This window comes from Rousettus aegyptiacus, unplaced genomic scaffold (assembly GCF_014176215.1).
Source record: "Rousettus aegyptiacus isolate mRouAeg1 unplaced genomic scaffold, mRouAeg1.p scaffold_m13_p_7, whole genome shotgun sequence".
NCBI classification, from domain to species: domain Eukaryota; kingdom Metazoa; phylum Chordata; class Mammalia; order Chiroptera; family Pteropodidae; genus Rousettus; species Rousettus aegyptiacus.
This window is the reverse complement of record NW_023416310.1, coordinates 99,955,442-99,982,357: the sequence shown is the minus strand read 5'-3', so window position 1 is coordinate 99,982,357 and position 26,916 is coordinate 99,955,442. Positions and strand designations below refer to the sequence as shown.

Genomic DNA, 26,916 nt, shown 5'->3' with positions numbered 1-26,916 from the left:
GTTAAAAATGGGCAAAAGAATAATAGGAAGAAGCAATTCACAGAAAGAGAAACCCATGTGGCTAAAGATCATACGAAGTGCTCAGATTCATTAGCTGTTAGAGAAATACAAATTAAATAACTTTACATTCCTTATGTTAGCAAACATTAGAAAGCAGGATAACACCTAGAGCTGAGCAGAGCAAGGCAAAACAAAGCCCCAAGGGCAGGCCTTCTGCAGAGCAGCCTGTGGTGCTCAGTGAAGTGAACCCCAGGCCTCCGACTTTCCTGGGTCTGTGACATAAAATGCTCAAGTAGGATCGTAAGCAGGTACAGGGATGTTCTTTGCAGCATTATTGTGGTAACAAGAGATAAGAGGCAGTTCCAGTAATTCATCACCATCGGATTGAGAAAATGAAAGGCTGAAGATACAGATAATGGAATACGAGGCAGCAGACAGAAGCAATGAACTAGGTTTATATACAGCAACATGGAGAGACCACGAAAAACATGATATTGAGTGAAAAAGTAAGGAAGATCGTGATTTTATACCAGAATCCCTTTTCTGTAATTTATAAACACAAATACATACAAATCAACAATGTATTTTTTCGTAGTCTCCATTAGCATGTAGGCTCCATGAGGGCAGAGATTACAGAGTTTTCATGGTCTCTACATGTTCCCAACCTCTGGAACTTTTCACATGGTAGGCACAAAGGAAGTGTTTCTTGACTGAATTATGCATATAGACATGCATATGTATATATGTATATAGACATTGTATATGCACTTATATATATGTAGATATATAAAAATACATTGAAGTGGGTGCTTTTTGTGGTGGGAGAGAGTGGAAATGAGGATAAAGTCTGAAGGGAAACAAAAATTATAATAATGTTCCATCAACTGAATCATATTATTACTTCTATTTTTTGTACCTGGAGTAGGGGACCACTAGGAGGAAGCATACCAAAACGTGAATTGTTTTTAGATGGTAGAATTAATGCTATTATTTTTGTTCCCTCTACTTTTCTATATTTTCTAAAAATTCTGTAATCAGAATGTTTTATTTTCATTCTCCCCAAACCCAACACTTGAAAATGTTTTTCTCATACTTGAGAGAGGCAGTGCCCCAGTAGCAAGTTCCCTCATTTCTTTCGTCAACTTTCTCCTACCTCTTATCCACCCTGCTTCCGCATGCATACACTTGAACACAGTTCCAATATCTGTCTTTCCTTGTGCCTTAGTCGTGAAAGCATTAGCAATCTCTTCTTTTCTTCTTAGTTTTAGGACTGTCTTTGGCTTCCCAGAATAACTGGCCTCTAGCCTTCTATCCTGCCCTGCTGTGAGGGTCAGCCTGGGTTCCTAGTCTCATCCTTCCTCAATTCATCTCAAGTTGGTGCTACTCAATCATATTGGGTTGAATAGCGTCCCTTCCAAATTCACTCCCTTCCTGGAAATTCATAATGGGACCTTATTTGGAAATAGAGTTTTGCAAGCATAATTAGTTAAGACGAAGTCCTACCAGAGTAGAGTGGATCCTTAATTCAAAATAACTGGTCCTTATAAGGGAGGATAAGAGACACAGGAAAACACAGAGAGATCACTATGTGACAACAGAGGCAGAGATTGGAGTGATATGTCTACAAGCCAAGGATCACCAGGAAAGCTAGGAAGAGGCAAGGAAAGATCCTTTCCTAGAGCCTTCAGAGAGAACATGACCTTGCTAATACCTCGATTTTGGACTTTGGGCCTCAAGAACTGTGAGAGAATAGTTTCTGTAGTGTTAAGTCACCTCATTTGTGGTACTTTGCTACAGCAGCCCTAGAAAACTAACACATCCACCTAGAATGGACTGGGTGTTCACCAGTGAGGATTTTGAGTGCCCAGAAAAGCCTGGTCTGCCCCCGGTGTGCTCCTGGCCTGGGATTTTCAACACCCAGAGCTTTTGAAGGAGAAGAGGGAGAGGACCACTCTATGCCTTTGTTTAGGCTAAAATCAGCTCCAGTAGATCAAGAATCAGAGGTGAGATTTAGCCATTTTCCTCTACTTCAATGAAAAATTTAGTTGGTCCATGCAGCCAAGAGAAGGAGAAAGATGTCCCCAATGTACTTGAAAGATAAAATTCCATTGGGATCCTTTCTATTCAGGAGTAATCACTTGAACCCTCATTCCAGTACTCTTGTACTGACAGTGCTTTGCAATGAACAGCCCGGCCAAGGCTGGGGTATGCCTTTCTCTACCTCCAAAGGTCAGTGTGGAAAATCAGAAACTTCATCACTCTCCTGCCCTCCTGTTCTCCCTATGGAGGACAAAGTAAGGAGCTGGCTCTATTCTGCCTCCTCTCTTGTGCCTCTCCACTGCCGAGCAGTGCTAGGAAGCACTGAGAGACCCCAGGGACAGAAGCAGCAAGTTCCTGGGAGCTCACAGACAAGAAAGCTGTCCTGGAAACAGCCAGGAGCTAGTTACCCCTTCTCCTAGTGCACTCTCTCTCTCTCTCTCTGCAATGGGTCACCCAGTAGTTGAGATGTGCCGATTCTTCTGCACTTATGTACCACTTAACTCTTTTCCTGGGAGGACCTCCCCTTTCTACAGTGGTCATGCAACTTTCAGTCTTGTCCCCTTCAATCCATTTTCTACAGTAGGCAGAGTGGATCTTTCAAACTGCAGGTATGAGCCACTCCCTCACCTGCTGAAACCTTATGATGGCTCTCCACTCACACGACAGCGAAGTCCAGCTTCTTAACCATAGCTGCCAATAGTAAGGTCATGGCCGAGGTGTTTTTCTTCAGTGCCCCTGTTACCTGCTGCCTCTCCCTTTTACTCCCTACAGTAGGAAGGAACTCATAGCTCTCTAATGGGCCTCTCTTCCCCCTGTTTTCACTGGACTATTTTATGTACAATTTCAATCCCTGGACCATCTTTCTCATTCCCTGCCATCTGTTTATCTCTCCCACACCCTCCAGCTTTCAGTAAACACTGTCTCCTCTGAGAAATTTTTAAACACATGCACATGTGTACATGTGCACAGCGTACACACACACACACACACACACACACACACACACACACACACACACACAGAGTCAGCTGTCCCAGTAAGTCACCTCTTCTAAAACTATCCTTTCACTGCTTAGTACTCAGCATGATTTGTAAAGTTATGTTTATTTGCGTGACTATATAAAGGATGCCTGTCTCCTTCATTAGAAGGTCCTGATCGCAGAAACTTTATCTTCTTCATCATTTTATCTCAGCACCCAAACCAGAGTCTGGCTCTAATAGAGGCTTTTAAGTGTTTATGGCATGGATGCTGAATTTTCAGATAGCTCTGTAACTAGAATCCACCCAGTTCTGATAATCTGCGGGTCTATAGACGCCTGACATATATTTGCCACATTTAATCTGCATGTGAATTTGTTGCTAAACACATGCCTCCATGTCAATGGTGTATGCAGCATGCTTAATTAATGTCATCCTATTATGAGTAACTTAGATAGCATTGTAAATTTTTTCATAGAAAAATCCTGCATTTTCATCATTTCCATTTGATTTAATTTGTGCTACTACTCATTGACTAATATTCTCTAAGAGCTATGTCCATTTTCTTCATATCTCTGATATTTCAGCCTGATAGTTGCACTTGTATAGGAAATGATTTTTTCTCAGGGGTGGGTGGGTGTGTGTGTGTGTGTGTGTGTGTGTGTGTGTGTGTGTATGTGTGTATGCGTATTGATGAATCTTTTTCAAGGAGATATTTTTCAAAAAGTAATCTGTCTGTATTTGACAAGAACTCTGTCTGCCCACTTTCTCCTTCCTCCTCCTTTGCTCCTCTATCTTTCCTGCCCACGTCGCTTCTTTTCACAGCAATATTTTAGTAGCACTTCAGGCTTATTAAGTTTCAGTGGTCTGCATTTTTCCAATTGGAAAATATTCCCTTGGCCTATTTTTAGCCATGGCGTTCACTGTACAGTTGGTACTTTTTCTCGTTTAGGAGTGGTCTCCTGGTGGGGAACAAGGGAAGCCTAACAGTCAGGAAGACCCTTTATGAATAGAGGGCTTGCTGAAACTGAAGTTGTGTTTATTGGGAGGAAGTTGTGGTGTTGGAAATCTCAGTGGGCTTCAGAGAACAAAAAGGGATCCTCACCAAGCAGACTGGAGATAAATTATGTACTTATTATGGGTCAGATCCTCTGCAAAAGTTTATAGTTTTCATCTCATTTAATTCTTACTAACACCCTGGGAGGTCATTATTCATTAATTTACTCACCAGCTCATTCATTTACTGAGATAATATTAGATATTTAGTACCTGATATGTGCCAGGACTTTCTAAAGGTTAAATGAGGTGAGACATAGAAAGCTCTTAACAACTGGGTAAACTGTGATATCATTTACAGAGTTTAAGGTAAGAACAATTGTTTGGGTAGAGAAAATAAGCATTCTGTTTCGGACATGTTACAATTCTAATACCTACTCCGCCCTCCCCTTGACATTTTTCAAATAAGAAAACTAACTTCCAGTAGATGCCCAAGACGCATGGTTGCCAGGAGATGTCTCTGGGACTGGAATCCAGGTCAGTCTTATTCCAGAGCCAAATTCTTTGCTCTCTACTCCATAGCATAGCTGCACTGAGTGCTCACCAGTACCTATCTTTTGCTTTTCTCCTCATCTAGCAAAGTGGCCTCCTTTATATCATCTCAATACCTATCAGCCAATGTATACCGTTGCCCTGTATTTCAGAGGTCAGTACTCTTAGTATAAACCTTAGAAGAGGACAGTTATTTAACTTTAGGCATTAGTTGTGACCCAATGAAAAATTGTCATTAAAGGGCACATACTTAGCTCATTTTGCTGTTATGCTTATTAATGAATGCTTTGGTGAAAGTGCTCCTCCAGTCACTTAGGGTAGACAGATAAAAGAAGACAAAAGCTAACATGGGCAGAAGTCATCTCTGTCTGCTATAGTGAGATGAGCCAGTCCCTGGAATTTGTTGTCAGTTATGAAGCCAATGATCTTGGCCCCAGTGTAGACATGTCCATTGGCATGCATGCTCTACCTGCACCTTACCTGTGCATGCTTAGTTGGGGGCTGTCCTCTCATACCTCATTACCTGACATCTGTGATTTTTCTCCTCTCCGCTTACATTCTGCATCACCAGGTGCTCAAGCAGAGAGCTTGCGTGACCCAGTCAGATTCCTGAGGATATTGGGGATGACGCATAAGTGAGGGCTTTTGGGAATTTTCTGCCAGAGTTTTTGTTTGTTTGTTTGTTTTGTTTTGTTTTGTTTTGTTTTGTTTTTAACAAACAAACACAACTTTCTTTTAAGACCTGCAGCCATCACAGCTTAAAAAATATTTTCTCAGTGGAAAAGGAAACAATTTTCAAGTCATTTTTTGCATGCTAAGCAGGCATTTGTTTATACTACCAGCCAAGCTTTCAAACTTCAAGGAAATGTATTTTCCCAGGGTGTTGGTCTATAAAATTTCAAAATCCTAAAAATATTCAAAGCACGTGAGAAACAGGTGCAAGCACAGATTCCAGTGGAGGCTGGAGGCAATGGGCTAATTCAGCCTTTGGTACTACTGCAGGCCCAGGGTGGGCCTTTCCTCAAGCTTCCTAGCTCCTGGTCCAGAAGGCCAGAGTTCAAATGTGCTTAGATTTTCCTGCCACAATACAAAGTCACTCTTCCTTCTCCCCTCCTCTTCCCTTTTCCATTTTGATAAGTTTGCAAGCAGATTACAAACTGTCATCTCAACATCTTTTCCTTCCACAATGGGATCTCACTAGAGATCATAGCAGGTGGCAAATTGGTCTGATTTGTCATAATTTGCATTTTTAATTTGTGATATTTTAGGCCCAGAGAGGTTTTTTATGGGCCTTAAAATGGCAACACAAACATTGATACATAATTCATTATCTATTTTTCATAATACATGTGGTTAGCAACCCATTGACAAACAGAAATATCATCAACAGTTTAAGCAAGATGAAGTTGCAACTTTAGCTTTCTTGCCCCCTACTCTTCTCCTCTGTGGTCTATTAAGAATAAATTGCTTATGACTGAAACACAATCAGCGGCCTCTATGCTGATTTTTTTTTTTTCATCAGGAAAAGCTTTTTCAGTTGCAGCTGTTATTTAGAATGGCCAAATCTTAAATAACTGAGGCAGAGTGTTTGTTGGGCTTCCACAGTTCCCTGCCTTGGGAGCACTGGGTACATTTCTAGTTTAGCAAAAGGTAAGAGAGCAAGAGGGATACCACCAGTCTGCGTTCTGCTTCCTCTTCCCTTTCAAAGCCCTAAACTTCACTTTACAAATATTCTTTTGTCCTTTGCTTCCCCATCTCCTCCTGTCCCTCCTAGGCATTGCTTTTGGCATAACTAAATCAGAGGAAAAATTTAACACCTGTAGCCCTTTTAAAACAACAGCTCCACAGATAAATGGCACACATAGGTGGAATGCTCAGGAATTTGACTGGGAAGACACCAGCAAAATAAAGGGGACCCCGAGCAATTTTGTCAGAAAGATGATCAGTAAAGAAAACCAAGCAGACTCATTCAAGAAAAATGTAGAGACCTTATTGTGTTCTTCGTGGCAGAAGCTGTAACTCAACCAAGACAGACAAATTCCTTCTTTTTCCGTGCTACTCCAGGTGCCTCTATCCAGAGAGAGCCTGTTCTATCAGTGGAATACCTCTGAATAGTCCATCCCATCCCTTCCTCATTCTCTGTCTTTTACTGCATAGATAAACCAGCAAACCAAAATGTCTTTTGTAGACAGTGTTCCCAGACCCTACATGTTATGTACTGTGAGCAAGACCAAGAAAACACAGTCTGCCCTCCAGGAATTTAGTGGTCATTGGCACCATGCAGTACAGCATGTGATTGGTCTTTAGTTATTTAATGTGGTTGGTTTTTTCCCTCCAATGACTTTCTAACCATCTTTAGAGCTTCCCCATTTTATAATGTCCATTAAATACCTCTATTAAATTCATCCATGTAGGAAGAGTTTAAACCATAGATAAAAATAATCACTTGCTTAATCAATTGAAATGATTATCCTTTTAGGATTTCCTTCATTTCCTTTATCTCCTTCATCAAGTATTTATGGAATTCTTACTAGATTACTGAGCACCTTTCAAGGTGCTAGGAAGGCCACATCAAGTTTTAATATCTTGCTAGACCTAAGAAGATTAGAAAGACCTAAAAATTTCCTTGAGCAGCTGCATGATTTCCACACTGAAAATAATGGTTTTTAGCAGGCATCTGACTCCAGCCACAATTTACTGGAGACATTGACATTGGCTATACTTCTTGGTAAAGACTAAACTCGATTCTGGTGATAAATTAAAATGGCTCCAAAGACAATAGCCTCAGCAGCTAAATCCAGGTTTTCATCCATGATAGGCAGGAAGAGTCACTCTCAGAATGAGTGTTTTAAAGGATCTGAAGGATGTCATATGAGATCTTCATTGAGAATCTGATAGCTTTTTTACACGGTTGATGGCATTGGGTAATCTCCATAACATGTGACTACGGTCAGCAATGCATAGTCCTTTTAAAGCATAACAGACTCCAAAAGAGTTGCATTTTAGAATACATGCACTTACCCTTGATTCTTTTATTACAATTTGGTTTCCCTCTTGCTAAGCTGCTCTCTTTGAGAAGATTTATAATGTCAGGAATGCTCATTCAAGAGTAGCTGAATAAGTAATAAAGTTCTAAAGGAACACTTATGTTAATTTATAATGCACCATTTGTCGACAATCTGAAAGACGTTATTTCAAACAAAGGTAACGAAGGGAATGTTAACAGTCAGTGAATGTATTTGTGCTAACTATTATTCTATGTAAATCATTGCATTGCATTGTCATCATGTTAGTAGTGCTTTTAATTGTCCATAATTTTCGTAATTTACTTTTTAAATCAAAATATCATAGTAAATGCTTTTTGCAAACTTCCAGTTTTATGTATTATATATACTCAGATATGCTAGACTTTGGGTTTTGGTAAAAGAAAACAAATCGCCCAGGTGTAATTCCAAATGTTAGTTTAGCATCATTTTATTTGGTAAGGCTGGCATGCTCTCAGATAATTAGAGAATTGTGTGATTATCTAGATAATCTGATCCAAAAAACATTTTTAGCTTGAATTGTTTTTTTTTTCCTTGGCCTTAAATGTCTAAATTAATTGACTTAGCCATTTTTTTTTTTCACATGGCCTACCCAGAGTCAATCTGAAGCCCAGGGAGCGAGCAGAATTCCACTAAGTTTCCTTGGGACATCACTGGCCTTACTGCTTATGGGTGGAGTTTATTGTGCATAAACAAGGAAAGAAGAGGCTAGCTACATTTCTTGTGAGCTTCATTGGGTAATCTCTACATCTACATCCACCAGTTTTTCTAGATGGGGCTGTATACAATGCAGGATTTAGGGAAGTGTCTCCAACTTGTCCATTTGTCCCAAGATGATGGGACAAATAGAGTAAAATTAGTTTAATTATAGTATTCTTCATCTATTCACAATTTTTGGTACTTTCTGTAGGCCTGGTTCTTCTGAGCCTGGCTGTGGGTGATCCCGTTTGTACAGAGAGGCTTCTATGGCCTTATGTACGTACAGCTAAGTTATCACCCTCTTTAGTCCCAGTGCCTCACACGCCAAGTCCTCTAATTCACCTTACCTACCAGTTGAGTAAATTCTCCAAACTCTAGCTTTCACCATTTTAGTCTCATAAACTTTCAGTGACTGCCCATTTCCTTCAGGATAACATCCAAAGTGCTCAGCCTGACACTCAAGGCCCCTCTGAGATCTGCCTCCAGTTCAGCTCGTCAGCATTCCTCCTGTGTGCCTATACAGGAAGTCTTTATTCTAGTCGTTTGGAGCATCTCATCAGCCCCCTGCCTGCTCTGGGCCATTCTGGATCTCATTTTCACTTGCCTCCTCTGCATGCCTACCTCTCTCTTCCCCCTGATGCAGTTCCTCCTGCTCAGCAAGTCTCAGACCAATTCTGTTTCCTTCTTTGAGATCTCCCTGAATGATGTGGTCCAGGAGGCCTCCTTTGCTGTGAGTTGGTACCTATCTTTGGCCACCTAATTGTGTCTCATGAAGGGGAAGCTCTTATACTGATACTTTTGTAGACAATTAACTTTTCTCCTATAGGTGTTATCTTTTCCCAGCTCTGTGTTATTTTCACATGTGAAACCTTTTTCATGCTCCATGGCATCATAGTCTCTCATTGAATGGCAGGATGAGAAATTATGAGCCCAGTAGTTTCTACTCTTCCAGCCACACTTTCTGCAGTGGAAAATTCCTTCATCATTCAGATAAAAATGAAACTCTGGGAAATCCAATGCATAAATAAGGCCTGTGACTCTCAATTTCCTGTAGTGGCTAAGAGCTGGCTCTGGAGTCTGAGTGACTAGTTTAGAATTACGATTTTGCTCTTCTCTGTCTATATACTTTCTATTTCTGTGCCCTTATATAAAATGAGCATAATAATGGTATCCATATCAATGGTTGTTGAAAGGATTAAACAACATATAGTAAAGCAATTAGTTTTTAGCACACAATTAGTACCCATTAAATGTTTCTTTTAAGTTATTATTAAATATTGTCAAAAGAATTGAGTCCCAGTCTTCTCTTTCAGGAGGAATACCAGTTGATAGGAAGAGCACAGGCCCACTATTAAATAATGGACTTAGTAGATGGGTCTCTATCCCCTGGGCTAGCCTGCCAGGTCCAGGTGCCCTCAGGGTGACTGAATTACAGGGCTTTGTCCTAGCCTATTGACTGGGGTGACAAGCATAACTCTACAGAAGTGGTTTTATTTTCATTTTAATGTACTTTCTTCTCAGCTCTTTGACAGGACAATAGCAATAGCTTGCTAAGTTGAGAAGGCTGCAGTCAAGTCTTTCTATCATTAAATGTGAGACTGAGTCTAGGGTCAACACAGTCAAAAGTGGGATAGAGATATGAACAAAACAAACCAAAAGCATGCAGATGAGACAACCAAGAAGTCCAAGACCTGGACTATGAAACCACCAAAGGTATCTAGACACTCCTGAGGTTCTTGGTGGTGGAACTGAGGCATTTACACCGGAGCCACAGTATAATTTTGCCTGCATGCTGCTTGTCTTTCACTGCATGCATTGTGCTTAAGTCACATTTATGTGATTTCAAATGTTCCACCTAATGGGTGCTTTTTTTCTCAAGCCTATATCTGACACCTGTTGAGGAAGTACCCTTCCTCCTTGTGAGCCCAAAAGGCAAGACCCTGAGGCCTTCACCCTGTGTCAGACCAGAAGACAACCCTTTTGGCTACTGGACACACCTGGATGAGCCCTCTGCGCAAGCCGCCCGCAGGGTGGTGAGTGGTGAATTACCTTGAATTCAGTCTCAATGTTGGCTAGTCTGGCTAACTCGTTGCTTAGCTCCAGTGCGGTGAGGACAGGGTCTTCGCTGGACAGGGACAAATAGGCAGCACTTGCCAGTCCCTTGTAGGCATTCATGCGGGAGCGGGAGTGGCTGAAGGAGTCCTTCCGCTGCTTCTCAGTACACTCAGTGCACTTGCAGAAGTAGTCGTGGGGCCGCTCAATGCGGGCGCCCTTGAGCAGGAGGATGTGCACGATCTCGTACTCCTGGCAGTGGGCCGCCAGGATGATGGGCGTGATGTCGTGGGAGAAGCGCGTGCCGTCTTCATCATAGGCATAGAAGTCGTCGTCGCGCAGCTCCTGCTCTAGTGGGCTGAGTGTTAGGCGCTGGCCCTGGGCGAAGGCTGGGTGGTTGAGGATGGCCTCCACGATGCGCACGTAGCCCTTGCTGATGGCCAGCAGCAGCGCGTCGCCGACCCGCGCCAGGTTCTCCTTCTTGAGCAGCAGCTCTGTGACCTCTAGGTGTTCGTTGCCCACGGCCAGCTGCAGTGCGTTCTGCCCCATGTAGTCCACACAGTTGAAGTTGAGGGTCTTGGACTCCTCCAGCATTTTCCTCACCACCGGGATGTTGCCGTACTCAGCTGAGTCCAGGAAGCGCTCCTCCTCCGGTGTCAGGCTGGTGCCCTTCTCGTTGAACATATAGGCGGGACCGCGGATGGCCTGGCGGCGGCCCTTCTCCCTCAGTGTTGTGTGCCGGCGCTGCATGCTTTTGAAGGTGTTGCTCCCCAACCTGTGGGGTGACAAAGGCAAAGATGCTTGGTTACTTTCCCATGGGCCTGTGGATTTCCCAGGGACAGAGCAAACAAAAATTGTTGAGGTTAAAAAAGGAATGTCATGATTGAACTCCCAGTAGAAATTATGAAATCTTATTAAAAATCATTGTCTTATCCCTGAAATTAAGACAAATTGGATAACCTGAACTATTCTTATTCAAACTGAATAATATTGATTTAGTTATCCAGCATCTCTACCCCTTTGCCCCTTGGGTAGAGGATTGGTGGCAGAGCTGAAATACGGGTTTAGGTGGAGTATAATGGGAGATGGAGGTGGCGGGTGTGGGTTACTGATGTGGCCAACACAGGTCAAGGGCTGTTTGTTGTATTTCTGTTTGTGCAAAATTGAGTGGATCACTTGACTTCCCTGTACTTTTAATATAACGCTTCTCTCCACTTGCACCTGTCCAATGTAGATAACCTTTTGTGTGCTGTAGGGTCCATAGGAAGATTAAATGAGTTGATGTGTGTGTAGAAAGTGCTCAGGTGCTCAGTTGATGCTAGTTTGATTCTGTCCTCTGTCTGTTGGTATGCCTAGTTCAACAAGGGCTGTGCCATAGAGATGGCCACCATGGAGACTGCTGCCTTTGGTTCAGGTGAATCGCTCCTAATGAGCTCCCACGCCATGACAAAACAGCAACAACATGCAAGCACGGCACACACTTCTGTTTCTACATCCACTGTATTCTCTGTGGGGACTGTACTTGCAGGTAACATTTAGTAAGCATCTATCATATGCTGGGGACTATATTAAGAAGTTAATATACTTTACACGTATTACTTGTGTAATTCTTCTATGAATCCTATAAGGTAGATACTATTATTGTCTTTACGTCAAAAGAAGATCCTGTGACAAGTGAGGCTGAGAGACAGGCTTTGAAGTTGGAAGGCCTAGAGTTGCAATCCTGGCTCCACTTTTGCAGCCTGTGACTTTGGACAAATTACCTAACCTTTAGTTTGCCAGGGTTTTAAAATGGCTGAACGGAGACAATAATAGTCGTAGTGTAATGTGAGCTTGAGCCAGGTGCCCCATCTCCAGCTAGCCTTAAGACCTTGAGCAGGTCCCCATTTCAATATACGTTAAGTATAAAATAGAGAGTCTGGACCAGATGTTCCCAAACACTCTACAAACTTGATCATTTCAAACTTTTCTGATCTCCAGTTGAGCTTACCCATATTTTCTGTTCTCCTTTTTTAGTCTACCCCAACTCACATTGCTCAAGTAATATTTGAATGGCATACATTTTGATAAGAGAGTATCTGTTCTAAAGAGTACTTACTTGGGGATTTGTTTTGAACTATTTTCCGTGTTCCGTAACTGTCTTTTTGTTATTGATCATGTCTCTATGTGTTAAGAATACTCAGTGTTTCACTTAAGCCATCTGTAAAAAATAATTACAGAGGAGGACTTCTATATTAATAGTAGTGTTGCTCAGTCTTGTAATTAAAAAAAAAAATTGGACTTGCTTTAGTTTTCTGCTCATTTTACCTTTTGACCTGCTCAGACCCTTTTAGCTTCTGTAGGGCCCTTTCTGGTATACAGCAAAGACTCTGAGGTCAGAGCTTGTACTCTCATCTTGCTTAGGCCAGAGTCATACTTCTTGGGAAAAACTGCTAGATTATTCAGTGGAGCAGCTTTTTAGCTGAAAAATGTAAAGGAATAATGATGGGCAACTCCCTCAGAAGGCACTGTGGATAATAAATCCCAATAGAGAGTTCTGTGATCCTTTAGGGAGTGTCTGAACTGGAACCACTTTTCTAAAGTGCACTTTGATGGAAGATTGTTGGGGAAAAGATTCTTAGGATTCAAGTTCATGAACTCCTTCTGAGCCCATTACTCTCAACTGTTCTGTATTCTGGAGAGAGAGACTACTCACTGATGTCAAAGCAGACCATAGATGGGGGGGTCCATAAAAGACCTTTTCAGAATAGAGGGAATCACAAATAGGGTGCAGGCATTTATCATTATAGGTTTTTCAAAAGGAGAGAAAATGACTGAGTTGAAAGCTAAGCAGTCATCTCATTTGTATCCCTAAAGGACCTTGTTTCAGAGGATGTTATGAACTAATTTTCAAGGTCTGTCATCTAAGTACACAGACTTACGTGGGAATTGAGCCCCTCAAAGACTAATAATCCTTTTTATAGAATTACTCAGCCTGTCCTATGATGAGGCTTCTGTCCTTCTCAGGAGCACCTCTCTGGACTTGGACATCACGACTCAAACCAAGAAAAGACAGTTTCCACTCAAGAGCATCTGAGCAGTGTGTCAGATGAAATGGCAGCTGTTCTAGAAGGAGCTTAAGCTTGAATCTATGTCACTTTTTCATTAGAGGTCTGCTCAAGAGGGAGAATAGGTCATACTCCAAGGTCAAAGTACACAACTGTTGCACAGCAACAAGCCATGGGGAAATTAATTCAAAGGAACTATAATAACTACTGAACCACATCAGAGTAGAGAAACATTTCACAAGGAATACATAAGTACTCAATCTAAATTCAGGCTCCACATAAATATCATAGATGCTACAGCCTACAAACTTAAAGGATGTTGAAACATTGTTTGTTAATTCCCCTCATTAAATGAACTTAAAAGCAAAATATTAACATTCTTATTATTTTAGGTAGAGAATCTTAGGTAGATGAAGCAAAAAGACTAAACCTTAGGGAAAATAATTTCTGCACAAGAGTAGAGCATTAAATATATATGTTTCTATAATTATATCTTATCGAAGAAAAATATGTATGTATGGTTAGTGTTTATCAGACATTAAAATGTCCTTGCCAGTTGACATGCATTTTTCTGACTGACCTTCAAAGCAGACACCCAGATGTAGTAAGAAATAAACAAGCATCTTTTTCCCAGCCTTTAAAACCTCAGCCCTGAGACGCATTTGAATGTTTACAGAATTGCCAATTCTGCTTTTTTTCTAGCAGAATTTGGCATTGATGAAACCTTATGGGGCTTCAAGTCATGTATGCATATAAGCATATAATGAGACATGCTACTCAGTGAGATCGCTTCTAACATAAGGGATTTCACAGCAGACCCTGGAGCCACATGAATTGATTCAGATATTGATGGAGGCCTTTTACCTTACTAGGGGCTTCTTATTAGCTCTGATTCCCTCTTACTCTGATATCCCTCTAATGACACTTTTTAAACATTAATTTTTTTAGGTTTAGGAAGGGATAACTGACAAAATGAAAGGAATCTCATCATCTAGTTAACACATTTATCATTGTATGTATGTATGTATGTATGTGTGTATGTATGTATGTAGTGAGAACATTTAAGGTCTACTCTTTTAGCAAATTTCAATTATGTAATAGTGTTATTAGTTATAGTCAACATGTTTCACATTAGATCTTCAGACTTTATTCATCTGATAGCTGAAAGTTTGTACCCTTTTACTGACCTCTCACTATATCCCCATTTAAATATTTGTACACCTAAGAATATATGTAGCCACCATATCCTTGTCATTTAATCTTGACCTTAGTCAGACTTTAGTTATATGTTTCACATGGGTTGGAAAGAATCCACAAAAGATATGTCAAAAAGACGAAGTCATCTGGTCCACAGTAGCTGGTGTCCAAAGCTCACACTCATGAATCAAATGTGTTGCTCTGCTGGACCCCAGGGATTTAGTCACAGTCTTAGGTCCAATGACAAGCAAAATGATTCTTCCTAAAGTGCAATTAGCATTTGATTGCCCATACTTTAATATTTTCCTTAAAAATGAACTTTGAATGCAAATGCCTTTTTATTTGCATATATTATTGAGATAATGAGGGATCAAACTCATCAAACACCTCAATTAAGATCCTGTGTTTTTCATTTTCTATAAATGCATACCTTGACATTTGATGTCATTGAGAAGAAGGGTTCCAATGGAAACAAAACTGTATTTGAGAGGAGGACTGATTATTAAACTTCCTCTTAATCCTTTGGTTGCTATTTTTATCAGGCTGCTCTTACAGATGCATCAGATAGTCTGAAGGAAGCCAGATGTCAGTGATCCATGAAAAGTATGAATTTTGTATACTACGTCCAGCTGCAAATGAGTATGACCATAAAGCCTTTTAGAGACAGGGATTGTCATTAATTACTGATGAAGAAAAAGCCACTTAATGAAATATCTTTTTAGAGACATTTGTTGCCTTTTTTTTTTTTTTTGAAAAAATTGCTACATGCACCACAGATCTCTGTGGAAATTATTCAAGCCTAAAACCAATGCAGCCTGTAACATTTCACAATTGAGCATAGATCTAAACAAAATCCAAGAGTCATATCAATCACCCAGGAAAACCCAGCTCTGGTCTGCGCATACTCTCTTAGTGTATATATTCTGAGTTTTAGTCCAGGGCAACAGTGATGAAATAGGCAAGAGATCTGGAGTCTCCTAAACCTGAGCTCCCTTACCAATGGAAAGGGATTAATAAATTCTATTTGCCATTGGCCTCAGGACCACAGCGAGGATGAAATAATATATATCAAATGTACTGGATACTGTAAAGCCTTATACAGATGTTCATGACAATAATGATCAAAACTTTACATATTAATACACTTACGTAAATGATTATAAATTGGCTTACATTTCATTCTATACTGATATTTTAAGCTTGGCTGTTTTTCTAAATGACTACAGAATAGTGATAGTTAACATATATTACATGTTTTCCCTGTGCCAGACGCTGCACTAAATGCTTTATATAAATTATTATAAGTTCATACAACTCATATGATAAGCTTAGCTATTTTGTCACTGACTAATCACAATGATTAGCATTTATCACACATTAACCACATTGCAGGCACCATGCTGAGTACATGTGTTATCATTGTAAATTCTCATAAACTACTATATGATATAGGTGCTGTTGTCGTTCCCATTAAATAGATGAGGCTCAGATAAATTAACCACTTTTGCCAAGGCTAAACAACTTGTGAGTGGTAGAAAATTAGAGTCTAACCTGATTTCAAAGTCCATGCTGTTGGTTAGATGCTGCTTCTGCACTTTCCTTCTGCATTTTTTTCTAAGTTTCTTTAGACTAAATTTTTCCATTAGAGTGCAAGATCCTTGAGGGCAGGGGAATATTACTTGTTCATATGGTGTATGTACCTGGCATCTACTATGCCTGACATTTGGCATATGGTGCATGGTTAAATAACTTAAAAAATTCTTAAATACTTGAATTTGGGTTGGTCATTAAAGAAGACCAATAAAACAGAGGTATTAATGTTTATCAGTAGCCTCCTTATAAGTGTAGGAGTCATATAATGTTTTAACTACTATTTCCTATTTGTAGCTAAGTTTCAAGGCAAAATTATTTTCCAATTAGCTTTACTATAAATAATGGCCCATAAGTTGCTAGACGAGACAGTTAATATTAGAGAGTATATGTATTAAGTCCCTGGGATGACTGGGGCAGAAAACTGAGGCATTCCCACTTCTGTATAATATTCCTAAAGTTTTTGTTATATATTTTCAAAGGCATCCAACTCATTTTTAAATATCATCTTTCTTATTCTGTTCAAGTAGAGGTAAGATAGTGCATATAAATTACAGTGCCAAGTAAGCACTGTAGTAACACTGGATAATGTTAATTACTTTATCTTAACACAATTGTAATAATTGTAGCTCTAAAGCATTCAGGTTGCCATTTAAGCTAGTGACGATAATTTGTTTCTACAACACACATATTTTGGATAAAAGAAAAAAGATATCCACCTATTATCTTCTGATTATACATGAGCTCATATACCTTACCAGTAAGGTCCTATAGCAAATAAGCAAAGTATCCTTCTGCTTCTCATTACATTATATTGAGGTAGATATACTTTCCAAAAAGTTCTGTTGATGTGCAATATTTTTTTCCCATTGCATCATGGATTGAAAATATTATCTAGTGTTCTTGAATTTTAATAAATGATTTCATCAGCAGTTTATTTTTCACCAAATCATCATTTCTCTAAACATTATTTAGAGAAGAGGTTCTCAGTCTTTTCAAACTACGTTATGTATTAACCATTCAAGTATAATTAGTACTTTGTGTTTGCACCTTTTATTTATTCTTTTTTTAAAATTCTTATTTGTCTCTTTAGAACTGGGGAGTTATGAAAACAAATGTGTATATTTTGTGTATAGCTGCAGCTAGAGCTAAACAAGTTCTAATAGTTATATTTTCTCCCACAATATTTGTCTTATAATAAAATAAATATGTGTAAACTTTTAATTGTTTCATTGACCTCTGTGGCAGAAGAGTCTGAAATGAACATCTGCCAAGAAAGTAAGAGCGATCCTTAAATTGTGAAATGACAATACTGAAAAAAGTATGCTTAATATTTATCTAGGGGAGGAAGTGTTGATTGCTTTTCCTAATAAGCAAGAGATCCTGGTGGCTCTTGTCTAGGATACAACATGCATCTTCAATTAGCCTCAATGAGGCTCTACATAGTTCTGATTTTTTCTGGGTTAATTACTGCCTAAAGGAGTTAGCTAGTCTACATGCCCCTAAGCTTAGGAGCAAGTGTTTTTGGAAATAAGTTTTTATGAAATTATAATTGTGACAAAGAGCATTGGTAAGTTGTTAAATAATTGAACCAATGTCATTGTTTAAAAGATCTTAGAGAATGCATTTCAGTCATATCCATAATGAATATTATGGATTTAATGTGAATTCATTCATAAATCTGATGTGTGTTCAGTGCTTCAGAAATAGAACCCACCAGCAGGTGGCATTCTGAGTCAAAAATTCATGGAGCGTCACCAGACAGGGTCAATCATTATTGCCTCTTTCAAATCTACCTGAATTCATTAAACCTTTAAATTACAATTAATGGCAATAGCATCTTGGTTATGTCTGCTCAATCATAACTTAGGTGAATTTACAAATTCATACTTGAAGAAGGAGGTTCTGTGTTCCAGAGTTTCAAAGCTTATGTCAAAGCCCTGCCCAGATTATCTCTCATTTATTAGGAGCATATTAGTTTTAAATAGATGTCTAAAGGACATATCTTCAATAGAGAGAAGGAAAAAAAAATAATCTCTTTCTTTTCATCTGTAGTTCTTTAATAGTGGCTACTTGTTAGAATATAGCCTTCTTCCTCTTCCCATTCTCATATTTATATTAAGGTAAATGCAACCACACACAAAAAAAATCAAATTAAGCTGCTGGTAGTGAAGTAGAAGAGACAACGTGTATACTCTCTTCTAGGAGAAAAACTACACTCCAGCACAAAAGGACTGGGCTACCAGAATTTATCTATTTCTAAATGGCTTTGTAAACTTAGACTTTTGATGAAAAGTAAAAAAATTCCTCTACCAACTCAATAAATAAGAAAAATTTCAGATCCAAATTTACATCTAAAAAATCCAAGCAATGCAGAAGGGGGAGAGGGCTAATAAATAAAAGTTTAATTCCATAATTCAGCGTGAAAACAAACCTCTACTGGAAAAATCAATATGAAAGAATCATCATAGCTGCTTACATTGACGGTGAAATACGCAGGCTTGTCTCCCTCCTCTAGATGACCGGAATCCGGTGTTGAGTCCGGGGAATCTGACTCCCCATGGGTGGTAGCCTAGGAGGTGCCGCTCTCCGTGGTGCTGAACTATAAGAGCTGATCAAGAGCGGAGTTGGCGAGGATGTGAAAGCGCGCTCAGCTGTCCTTTGTGCTGTAATGGTAAAAACTCGCCTTCTGAAGCAGACCCGCCTTACTGTTCTTTTTCTAATCTGGGGAAAATTTCCCAGGGAACATGACGGAGAAGGATTGTGTGCGAAGCTGGCATGTGGTGTGGTAATGGGTTGGCATAGTCCCCACCCCTTCTCCCAGACAGTAGCTTTGTAAGGGAGATAACAACTCTGCCTAGCTCATCATATTTCTACCTGCCGTCCTCCTGCCCCAGAACAGCACGCCCCCACCCTCCCTCTCTCTCTCTCTCTCTCTCACACACACACACACGCACACGCACACGCACACACCTTAATTATATAAGACAGCAGGTTTTGGCTCCGGAGGCAGAATACTCATCTGTTTAAATAAATGAAAAATGAGAAATGAACTGTTTTTCTACCTGTTGTGTCTGTGTGTGTTTACAGAGAGAGGGAATTCAGAAAACTAAAACCAGAGGAACCTGAATAATGACAGCAGTACTTTCCTTTAATAGGCTTTAAGGTCACACCCCACTTTGTCTTCTGTGTGTGATGCATCTTCTAACTTTACCCTTTTGTTTCATATGTTTTTGCATTGTCTAGGATCAGGAAGAGTCAGTGGTGTAGGTCAAATCTGATGTTAGAAGAAAACTTGAAAAGGATTAGCTTTCATTTGTAACTTTCCATTTCATGAAAGGAAACTCCTAATACAGAAACCCATTTTCCCCCGCAGTTCCCACTCTCACCAATTGCTATGTTAACAAATGGTTTATGAATCTTAAACACTCAGGTGTTTTGATGGCCTCATTGGAGAGAAACCTCCTTAATTGAAATATTGCCTGTATGAGAGAAACTAGGATTGCTCCCAGGATCTACCTGGGTCACTGAACAATAAATTAGAGTGCTTATTCTTTGAAATCAACTTATGGATTAACAAATGACAGTCTGTAAAGGCTACCTCTGTGTACAGATGCAATATTTAGGATTAAAGAGTTGGCTTATAATGTATTTTGCACAATACCATTCTAAGTTTATGTGCAAATCAGATTGAATTTGGTTCATTAATATGCTACTAGTGTTTTCTCTGGAAACAATCTGGTGTGTGGGGAAGATCCTGGAATTTTGATTTACTTATTAGCTGTGTGACCTTGGGCATAATACTTAACTTCATTGGATCTCAATCTTCTCATGTAAATGGTAGGTAATAATGCCTTTTTCCAAATGTGTGGTGATAATTAATTGAAATAACATATACAAACACCCAGAAGATTTAGCATTTAAGAGATGTATACTAAGTTTGAAGAGAGGTTAAAGTAATTCTCTAGTTAAAATTCTAAAAAGCTTGACAACAAACTAATTTTATTCCTATAAGCTTCTATACAAGCTTTTCAGCGTTAATTATTGTGCTTTATTGGATAAAATACTTTTTGAAAAGAAATTTTCTTAAAATTAAGACTTTTTCTTTAAACCACTTTAGTCTTGAAGCACAAGGGAATTTTTAAAAAATTGGAATCAGCAACAAATACATTTAACTTATTAGAATAAAATGTAATTAAGAGCTATTTAGTATTACACTGAAGAGTTGAACAAAATATGCAAATTCAACAAAAGTGTCTTACACAAGCACAAAGTTAGAAGATTAGCAGTGACACTGATAATATCCCTTTGATTGGGATCCTCATCATCATGATTAGTGAAGCAGTATAGAGAAAGCACTCTTAATCATAAAATGTTTTCTTAAAAATACTATGTTGTAGCTTTTAGTTGACAGTGATGGAGAAGAAGTCATATTTGGAGGAAGTGAACTGATTATTTTACAGGTATGTTAACTGAAGACTGGTCAGAGTTGGAACAGACAGCTCTTCAAAAGTGATAAGACGATGTTTAGTGACAGTTCTGTCCTAAGCATCCACATTAGTAGAGAGCTGTATCACTTCTAGAGGATATCATAAATACTTGTAATCTGAAAAATGTTACATATATGAAAAATATTTTCAATATGTAAGACACAGAAGTAATTAGGTCCTCACTATCAATAGTTAAAACTCTTTGGACTAAAAGCTGTCTAAGGTTCATGTGTAAGGTCTTGAGCTTTGTTTTCTCCTAGGCTCACAGTAGAATGCATACCACTTCTAGTCAAACTTCTTGTGTTTTAATTCGAAATTTTCCATTCCCCAAGTTTGTCCTTCAGTTATCTCACCTGTAAAATGAAAGTAAGAACAATTTCTCACTTGTAGAGTTATAGAGAGGATAAAATGAGACAACTCACATAAAGCGCTTACAGCAATGTCTGGCTCATAGTCAGAGCTCAGCACATGTCAGCTTTCATTGTTACTTAACAGCTCACTCTATGACCGAACAGCGAACATACTATTGATCTGTAGTTCTCAGACTTTGTGTGTTCCATCATCACCTAACCAGCCTGTTGAAAATATAAAAATACAAATTTCTGGTGATTCTTATATAGATGATTCATAAATTACACTTTGAAGAAGCATTGCTCTTGTCTATTGAAAGACCACATTGTTTTAGAAACTGCAGCCATGTATAAAAGTCTGTTTCAAGTGACTGAATCCTTTGGGATGCCAGAACTCAATCTGAATTCTACTCTGCTGAAAGAAAGATGTGTGTTACATGCCACTGAGCCAGCCCTGACTTCTGATGTCCCAATGAATGTGTGATGTCCACAATGGCCTGTTCTCAACAGCCCTGCTTGGCTCCTGTAGACTCAGATTCATGCCCATTATTTTTTTTAATGGAATCAATCCATCTCATATTTGGTCTTCTTCTTTTTCTACTGCCTTCTATTTTTCCTGGATTTAAAGGTTTAGAATGTTTTTGTTTGTTTGTTTGTTTTAGGCGAGGCAACCCTTGGTTGACCTCACAGATTGCAAAGACTTTGTAAATTTACAATCCCTTATTTTTTTTATTTTTAATTAAAAAAAATTTTTTTTTTTACATCTATAGTACCTGGTCTTTCTAGGTGGTCTCCCATCTCCAAGTACTAACCAGACCTGACCCTGCTTAGCTTATGAGCTCAGAAGGGATCAGGCTTGTTCAGAGTAGCATGGCTGTAGACTAGAATGTTTTCAAAGGTCTAGGATGCTAAGTGGGGAGGATTATAGGCCACCTGTGTTTGCTAATTGGCCTTACCCAAAGGAACAGTAAACTTTCTGAGTTTTCAAGATAGGAAGTAGTTTTATAACTTGGAACAGTGTATCCATGGGAAGTTAGGTTCCTATCTCCCCACAGAAACTAGGAAATAAGCATTCTAGTTCCCTTGATAATTATATTTCAAAGAGATGCCTCTCAAGTCCTTGAGAAAGACATTACAGGGTTGTAAAACAGGTAAGAAGCTCCCTGCTTCCCCTCCCTCAGGTATAATTGTCATATAACTTTAGTAAGAAGCTTTTTAAAGGCTTATATGTCAAAGAAGCAGAGAAAGGTTTTACAGTGACAAGTTTTCTGAAGTAAATGCTCTAAGGAAAGGGAAGCCTATCTAAAGTTTAGTCAAGCTGGAGGAATGATAAGGTCATTTTGGTCATGACAGTGATAGGTTACAGAGGTCTGACTGAGAGTTGTACAATTTGCTTTTCTTTCTCCAGCTCTCACTAAAATTCCTGACTTTACCTTGAGCTGCTCATTACTAGACAAATCCCTCTTTTCCTTTTGAAAATGCACGAGCACTTTCCTTCCTGTGCTCATACACCAATTCTTCCCACCTTAGTTCTGCTGAGTATTCCCTTTACAGATCTGTGATTCTCCTCTCTAATTTCCTTTCTGCATTTTTAATCTTTTTTTTTTTCTAATCTCCTCTCCTTCCTTGTTTTGAGGGATAGACCATCTTTTGGCTTCCTTCCTGTTGTATTTCTCCATGGGTCTCTGACTCTCAGTATCTGCCTAGGAAAAAGAAAGGCTGCACCAATGCAATATAGAAGAATCTCACTCTTCTCAGATTTTCATAAAAGTAGTGATTGAAAAGCTTTTTTCAAACCGTGCCATAGCAGCAGAGTGAATAGGTGATGAGAAGGACTTATAGAATCAGAGGGACCTGGGTTCTAGATTTGCAACTTACTGTGTAGCTTTGGGTAAGCTTTTTAACTTCTCTAAACTTCAATGCATTTGTTTACAAAATAAGAGTAATATAGGACTGCCATAAGAATTAACTAAGGTAATGGATATAAACCCAGTATCAAGTATTGATAGCATTGTTTCTTTGAAAAAAAAAAAAAAAAAACAACCTACAAAATTGAGTCTTTGCTTGAATAATGCCAAGAGGTGCTTTGAGAAAATCTAAGGTAACATTTTCTCAGGTAGAACATCTGATCACTTCCCTCTTGTGCTGGATCTGCCCTCAAAATTAGGTTTGGTGGATTTATATCGTGTCAACGTAGCTGAAATTCTACAATTCCTAGCATTCATTTCCCTGCATAATTCTAAATCTCTTGGGCTATGGGAAGCATTTTGCAAGGGGATGTGACAGGTGGAAGCGAAGCAGCAGCCATATCCTTATGTCTAGGTCAGTGCAAGGCCCAAGGTGTTGCTGCAGCCCACTGTGTGTTGCCACATGTTATAGCTGATATGCTGGCTCACCCCTAGCTCCTGCTGCATTTCTGCCTTCAGCTTCTCTGACTCTTAGGCCAGACATGTGCTTCGCTCTGTTATGAAGGTGCTGTCTTCCCCTGCAGGATAATTCCATTGTCAAAATGGGAGTTTGGAGGTAGTGAGTCTTAGTGGGTAATAGTACTTTGTACCTATCCTCATAGATTCCAGTTTTTCTTTGCTTCCTCCATTTCACACCTGTCTTCTCTTTCAGATGGCCCATCTTCAGATTCAGGCTCAAGTATCAGAGCAGCTAGAATAGCTTCATATAGACTATTTAATCCGCTCTATCAATTGTGTAAAGTCAACTTCCTATGATTCATCTTTTCATATATCTAATCTGTCATAGTGGTTTTACTTATTTGACTGAACCTTGTGAGATACAGTAAGTAATATTTGATTTAAGTATTTGTATTTTATTGTATGTTAATTATACTTCAATAAGGAAAATATTAGAGGGACAGTAGGGAAAAAATAAAGTGCATTTTGGTCGCATCCCCCTGTTCGTGCTTATTTAATGTACTGTTTACACTCTTCTCATCATACTCCTGCTTACGAACTTTATTGTGCACCAAATCCAAACCCCTCTTCACTCCTTCATGTATTTGTATAGTCATTCTTTCTCTTGGATGGACATTCTCTGAGTATTTCCAAGTACAGATCTGGTCTATGTACTTGGGATAAAAAGACAAATTAAGCACAGTCTCTCTCTAATGAGTCCATGACCTTGTGTGGGAAAATGAAATATAGGCAATTTCTCTTTTTCAGTTTAGTTTTTAGTTTAGCCTTGATATTCACAACCCTCCATAGGGTGTTTATCCTCTGACACTAGAAGTAGCACATGTTTATAGTACAAAATGAGACAGATACAGAGTAAAGAAGAAAATAATGATCACACTGTAGTGTATGTGTGCTAGCTTACTTGCTTATCTATCTAATTTATTTTTTTAATTATATATTAAATTTTATTTTACACTTACTCCTATATCATCAAATCTTTGAAGACATGATTTTTACCAGGAAAGTAATATTTTATTCCTTGAATATGTACATTATATTTTAACCATTATCTCCTGGCATATCCGTTTTGAGACTTTCGTACCCATCATCACTCACGTCTCTTTGGCATTATTGCCAGAGGTGCCTAGAAAATTCCTGCGGCACATCCAGTGATCTGTGCCCACTTTTAAGTTCTCAGACCCTCTCTCTTCTCCATGACTCCTGCTAATTTGATTTTATGTAACACTTCCCACATCTTCTTGAACTTTGTTTCAATAAAGGAAGCATCTCTTTCCCTCCCTCCCTTTGCATTTTTATGACGCGATATGAAGAGTGCACAGATGCACACCATGGGGACAGGTAGCTGTGAGGATCAGAGCAGGAGAAGAAGAGCTGATGGCCCCGACGGTGCATAAAAATGTTTTTTTAAGTTTCATGTGCTCTCCAATAGTGCTCACCACTCTTCTGCCAAAAAGGGACTTTCCCCGTTAGACAGATTTGTTTAGAGTCACAAGGAGACTAAATGAGACAGCAGGATTTTTAACCCACGTCACTTTGCTGCTGGTTAATCATCATTTCAGATATGCGCAGCCTCACACTCATGCATTAAGGACTTTGAAGGATTTAAAAAAAGAAATGACAAGGGCAGTAGAAAAAAAAATTGTTAGTTTATACATTTGGTTAAAGGCAGTTAGTCACATCTGAATGATCACTTTGGATGTTTTAAATGGGGAAATTGGAAAAGAAGTTTCCTTTGGAGTCATAAACACAGAGAAACCAAGTGTAAGAAACTAGAAGCTAGTCATTTTGCTTGGCCTCTTCTATTGTGATGCTGTATTTGAATCTGAAACAGTGATTCAGGTTTGGAAAAGGGTGCCTTGTGCCAGGATAGAAAACTAAGAGAAATACACCTTGTAATATTGAGAAGCAAATGTTAGTATAATTATAATTATAATAACAATAATAATAGCTAAACAAAATTAAATGAAAAATAAAACCTAAAACCCCTAACATTAGATATTTCTATGTGGTCTTACTTTATGCCAAGTTCTGTGTTATACCTCATTGAATTTTCATACAGTCCTATGAGAAAGGCACTTTCCATTCTGATAGTGAGGAAACAGTGGCATAGAAAGGCTGTGTCACTTGCCTAAGATCACAAAGTTGGTAAGCAGTGCAGCTGGAATCCCAGTCTGGGTCTGCTTGACAACATAGCTCACGTTGTTAAGTTTTGTTGTGTTTTTTTTTTGTTTTGTTTTATTTTGTTTTTTTTTTTACTCTCATAGGAGAAGCCATTTACTGGGTCTCTTTCCAAGAGCTTGGTAAACTGTGAAAAACATCATGAAAGCTGTGCGAATGGACTTTGAAAGCTGTCATTTTGCTATTGGTTTCTATTGTTATTGCCGCGTAGTGAGAGTATTCAGTGTTGGGTATTTACTGATTGATTGAAACTTCTTTTATGGTCTAGAATGTGGTCAATTTTGTGGATTATCCATGTGTGCCTGAAAAGAATGTGTTTATCCTACTTGTAGGATATGTCTGCTGGCTCAATATTGTTTATTTTGTTGTTCAAATCTTTTATTGCCATACTTCTTTTGTATCAGTTTCTGAGAGAGATGTGTTAATGTATCCCATGGTGGTTGTTTGATCAATTTCTTCTTTCAGTTCTACTTATTTTTCTTATACATTTTGAGACTGTGTAGTTGCATTGATGCTGGATCAGGATGGTTATATCTTTCTGGTGAATTTTTCTTTCGTCATTAAGACCCTATTTTCCTTAAAGATGCATTTTGCCTTAATATAATTTGATATCGCAATTATCGTGTGTTTCTGTTAATGTCTTCTTGCTTTTTCTTTAAAAAACGTTTAAAAAGCATAAAAACCCCCAGATCTGTGTGTCTGTGTGTGTGTGCAGTAGTTGCGGGATGTTTTGCTTATTTTTGGGAATTAAGTTAATTCTATAATTTATGCAGAACAGCATAAGAACAATTGTGGCCAAAACTCCCAGAAGGAAAAAATATGGTGGAGGGGATTGGCTTAGTAGATACTGAGACTTATTTTAAAGCTATAAAAGTAATTAAATGAGGTATTAGCATATGGATGAAAAATAGGCCAATGGATCAGAATAGAAAACCCAGAAATAGACTTCTCATCTCTGGAAGCTTGATTTCAGACAAAATTGGATTTGCAAATCAATGGAGGAAAAGATGAGCTTTTCAATAAATAAATGCTGGGACCATTTACACATTAAAGATATATAATTGAATCATTCTGGTACATCACAGTAGAGGAACCTCAAATGGCCTGAGCATATGAAAATTGTCAGTCTTATTAAAAATCAAACAATTGGAAATAAAAAACCACAGTGGAATACTATTTTATACCCAACAATTAGTAAAAATTAAAAAAAAGATTTAAAAATACCACATTTTGTAAACAATTTATAATAATACCTTATGACTCTGGTAATTTCACTAC

At 38.7% G+C, this 26,916-nt stretch overlaps 1 protein-coding gene across 4 annotated transcripts in view; it reads right to left on the bottom strand.

Annotated features, from left to right (window-relative positions):
• The window catches only part of TRPC7 (transient receptor potential cation channel subfamily C member 7), a 124,191-nt gene extending 105,226 nt beyond the window's left edge, over positions 1-18,965 (bottom strand). For all 4 annotated transcript variants that reach the window (XM_016137714.2, XM_036224735.1, XM_016137715.2 and 1 more), the window contains exons 1-2: positions 18,674-18,965; positions 10,358-11,135 (exon numbers count right to left, since the gene is read on the bottom strand). In XM_016137714.2, the coding sequence (XP_015993200.1) occupies positions 10,358-11,135; positions 18,674-18,675 (780 nt within the window). In that variant the 5' untranslated portion in view covers positions 18,676-18,965. The remainder of the gene's footprint in view (positions 1-10,357; positions 11,136-18,673) is intronic.
• Positions 18,966-26,916: the final 7,951 nt, after the last annotated feature.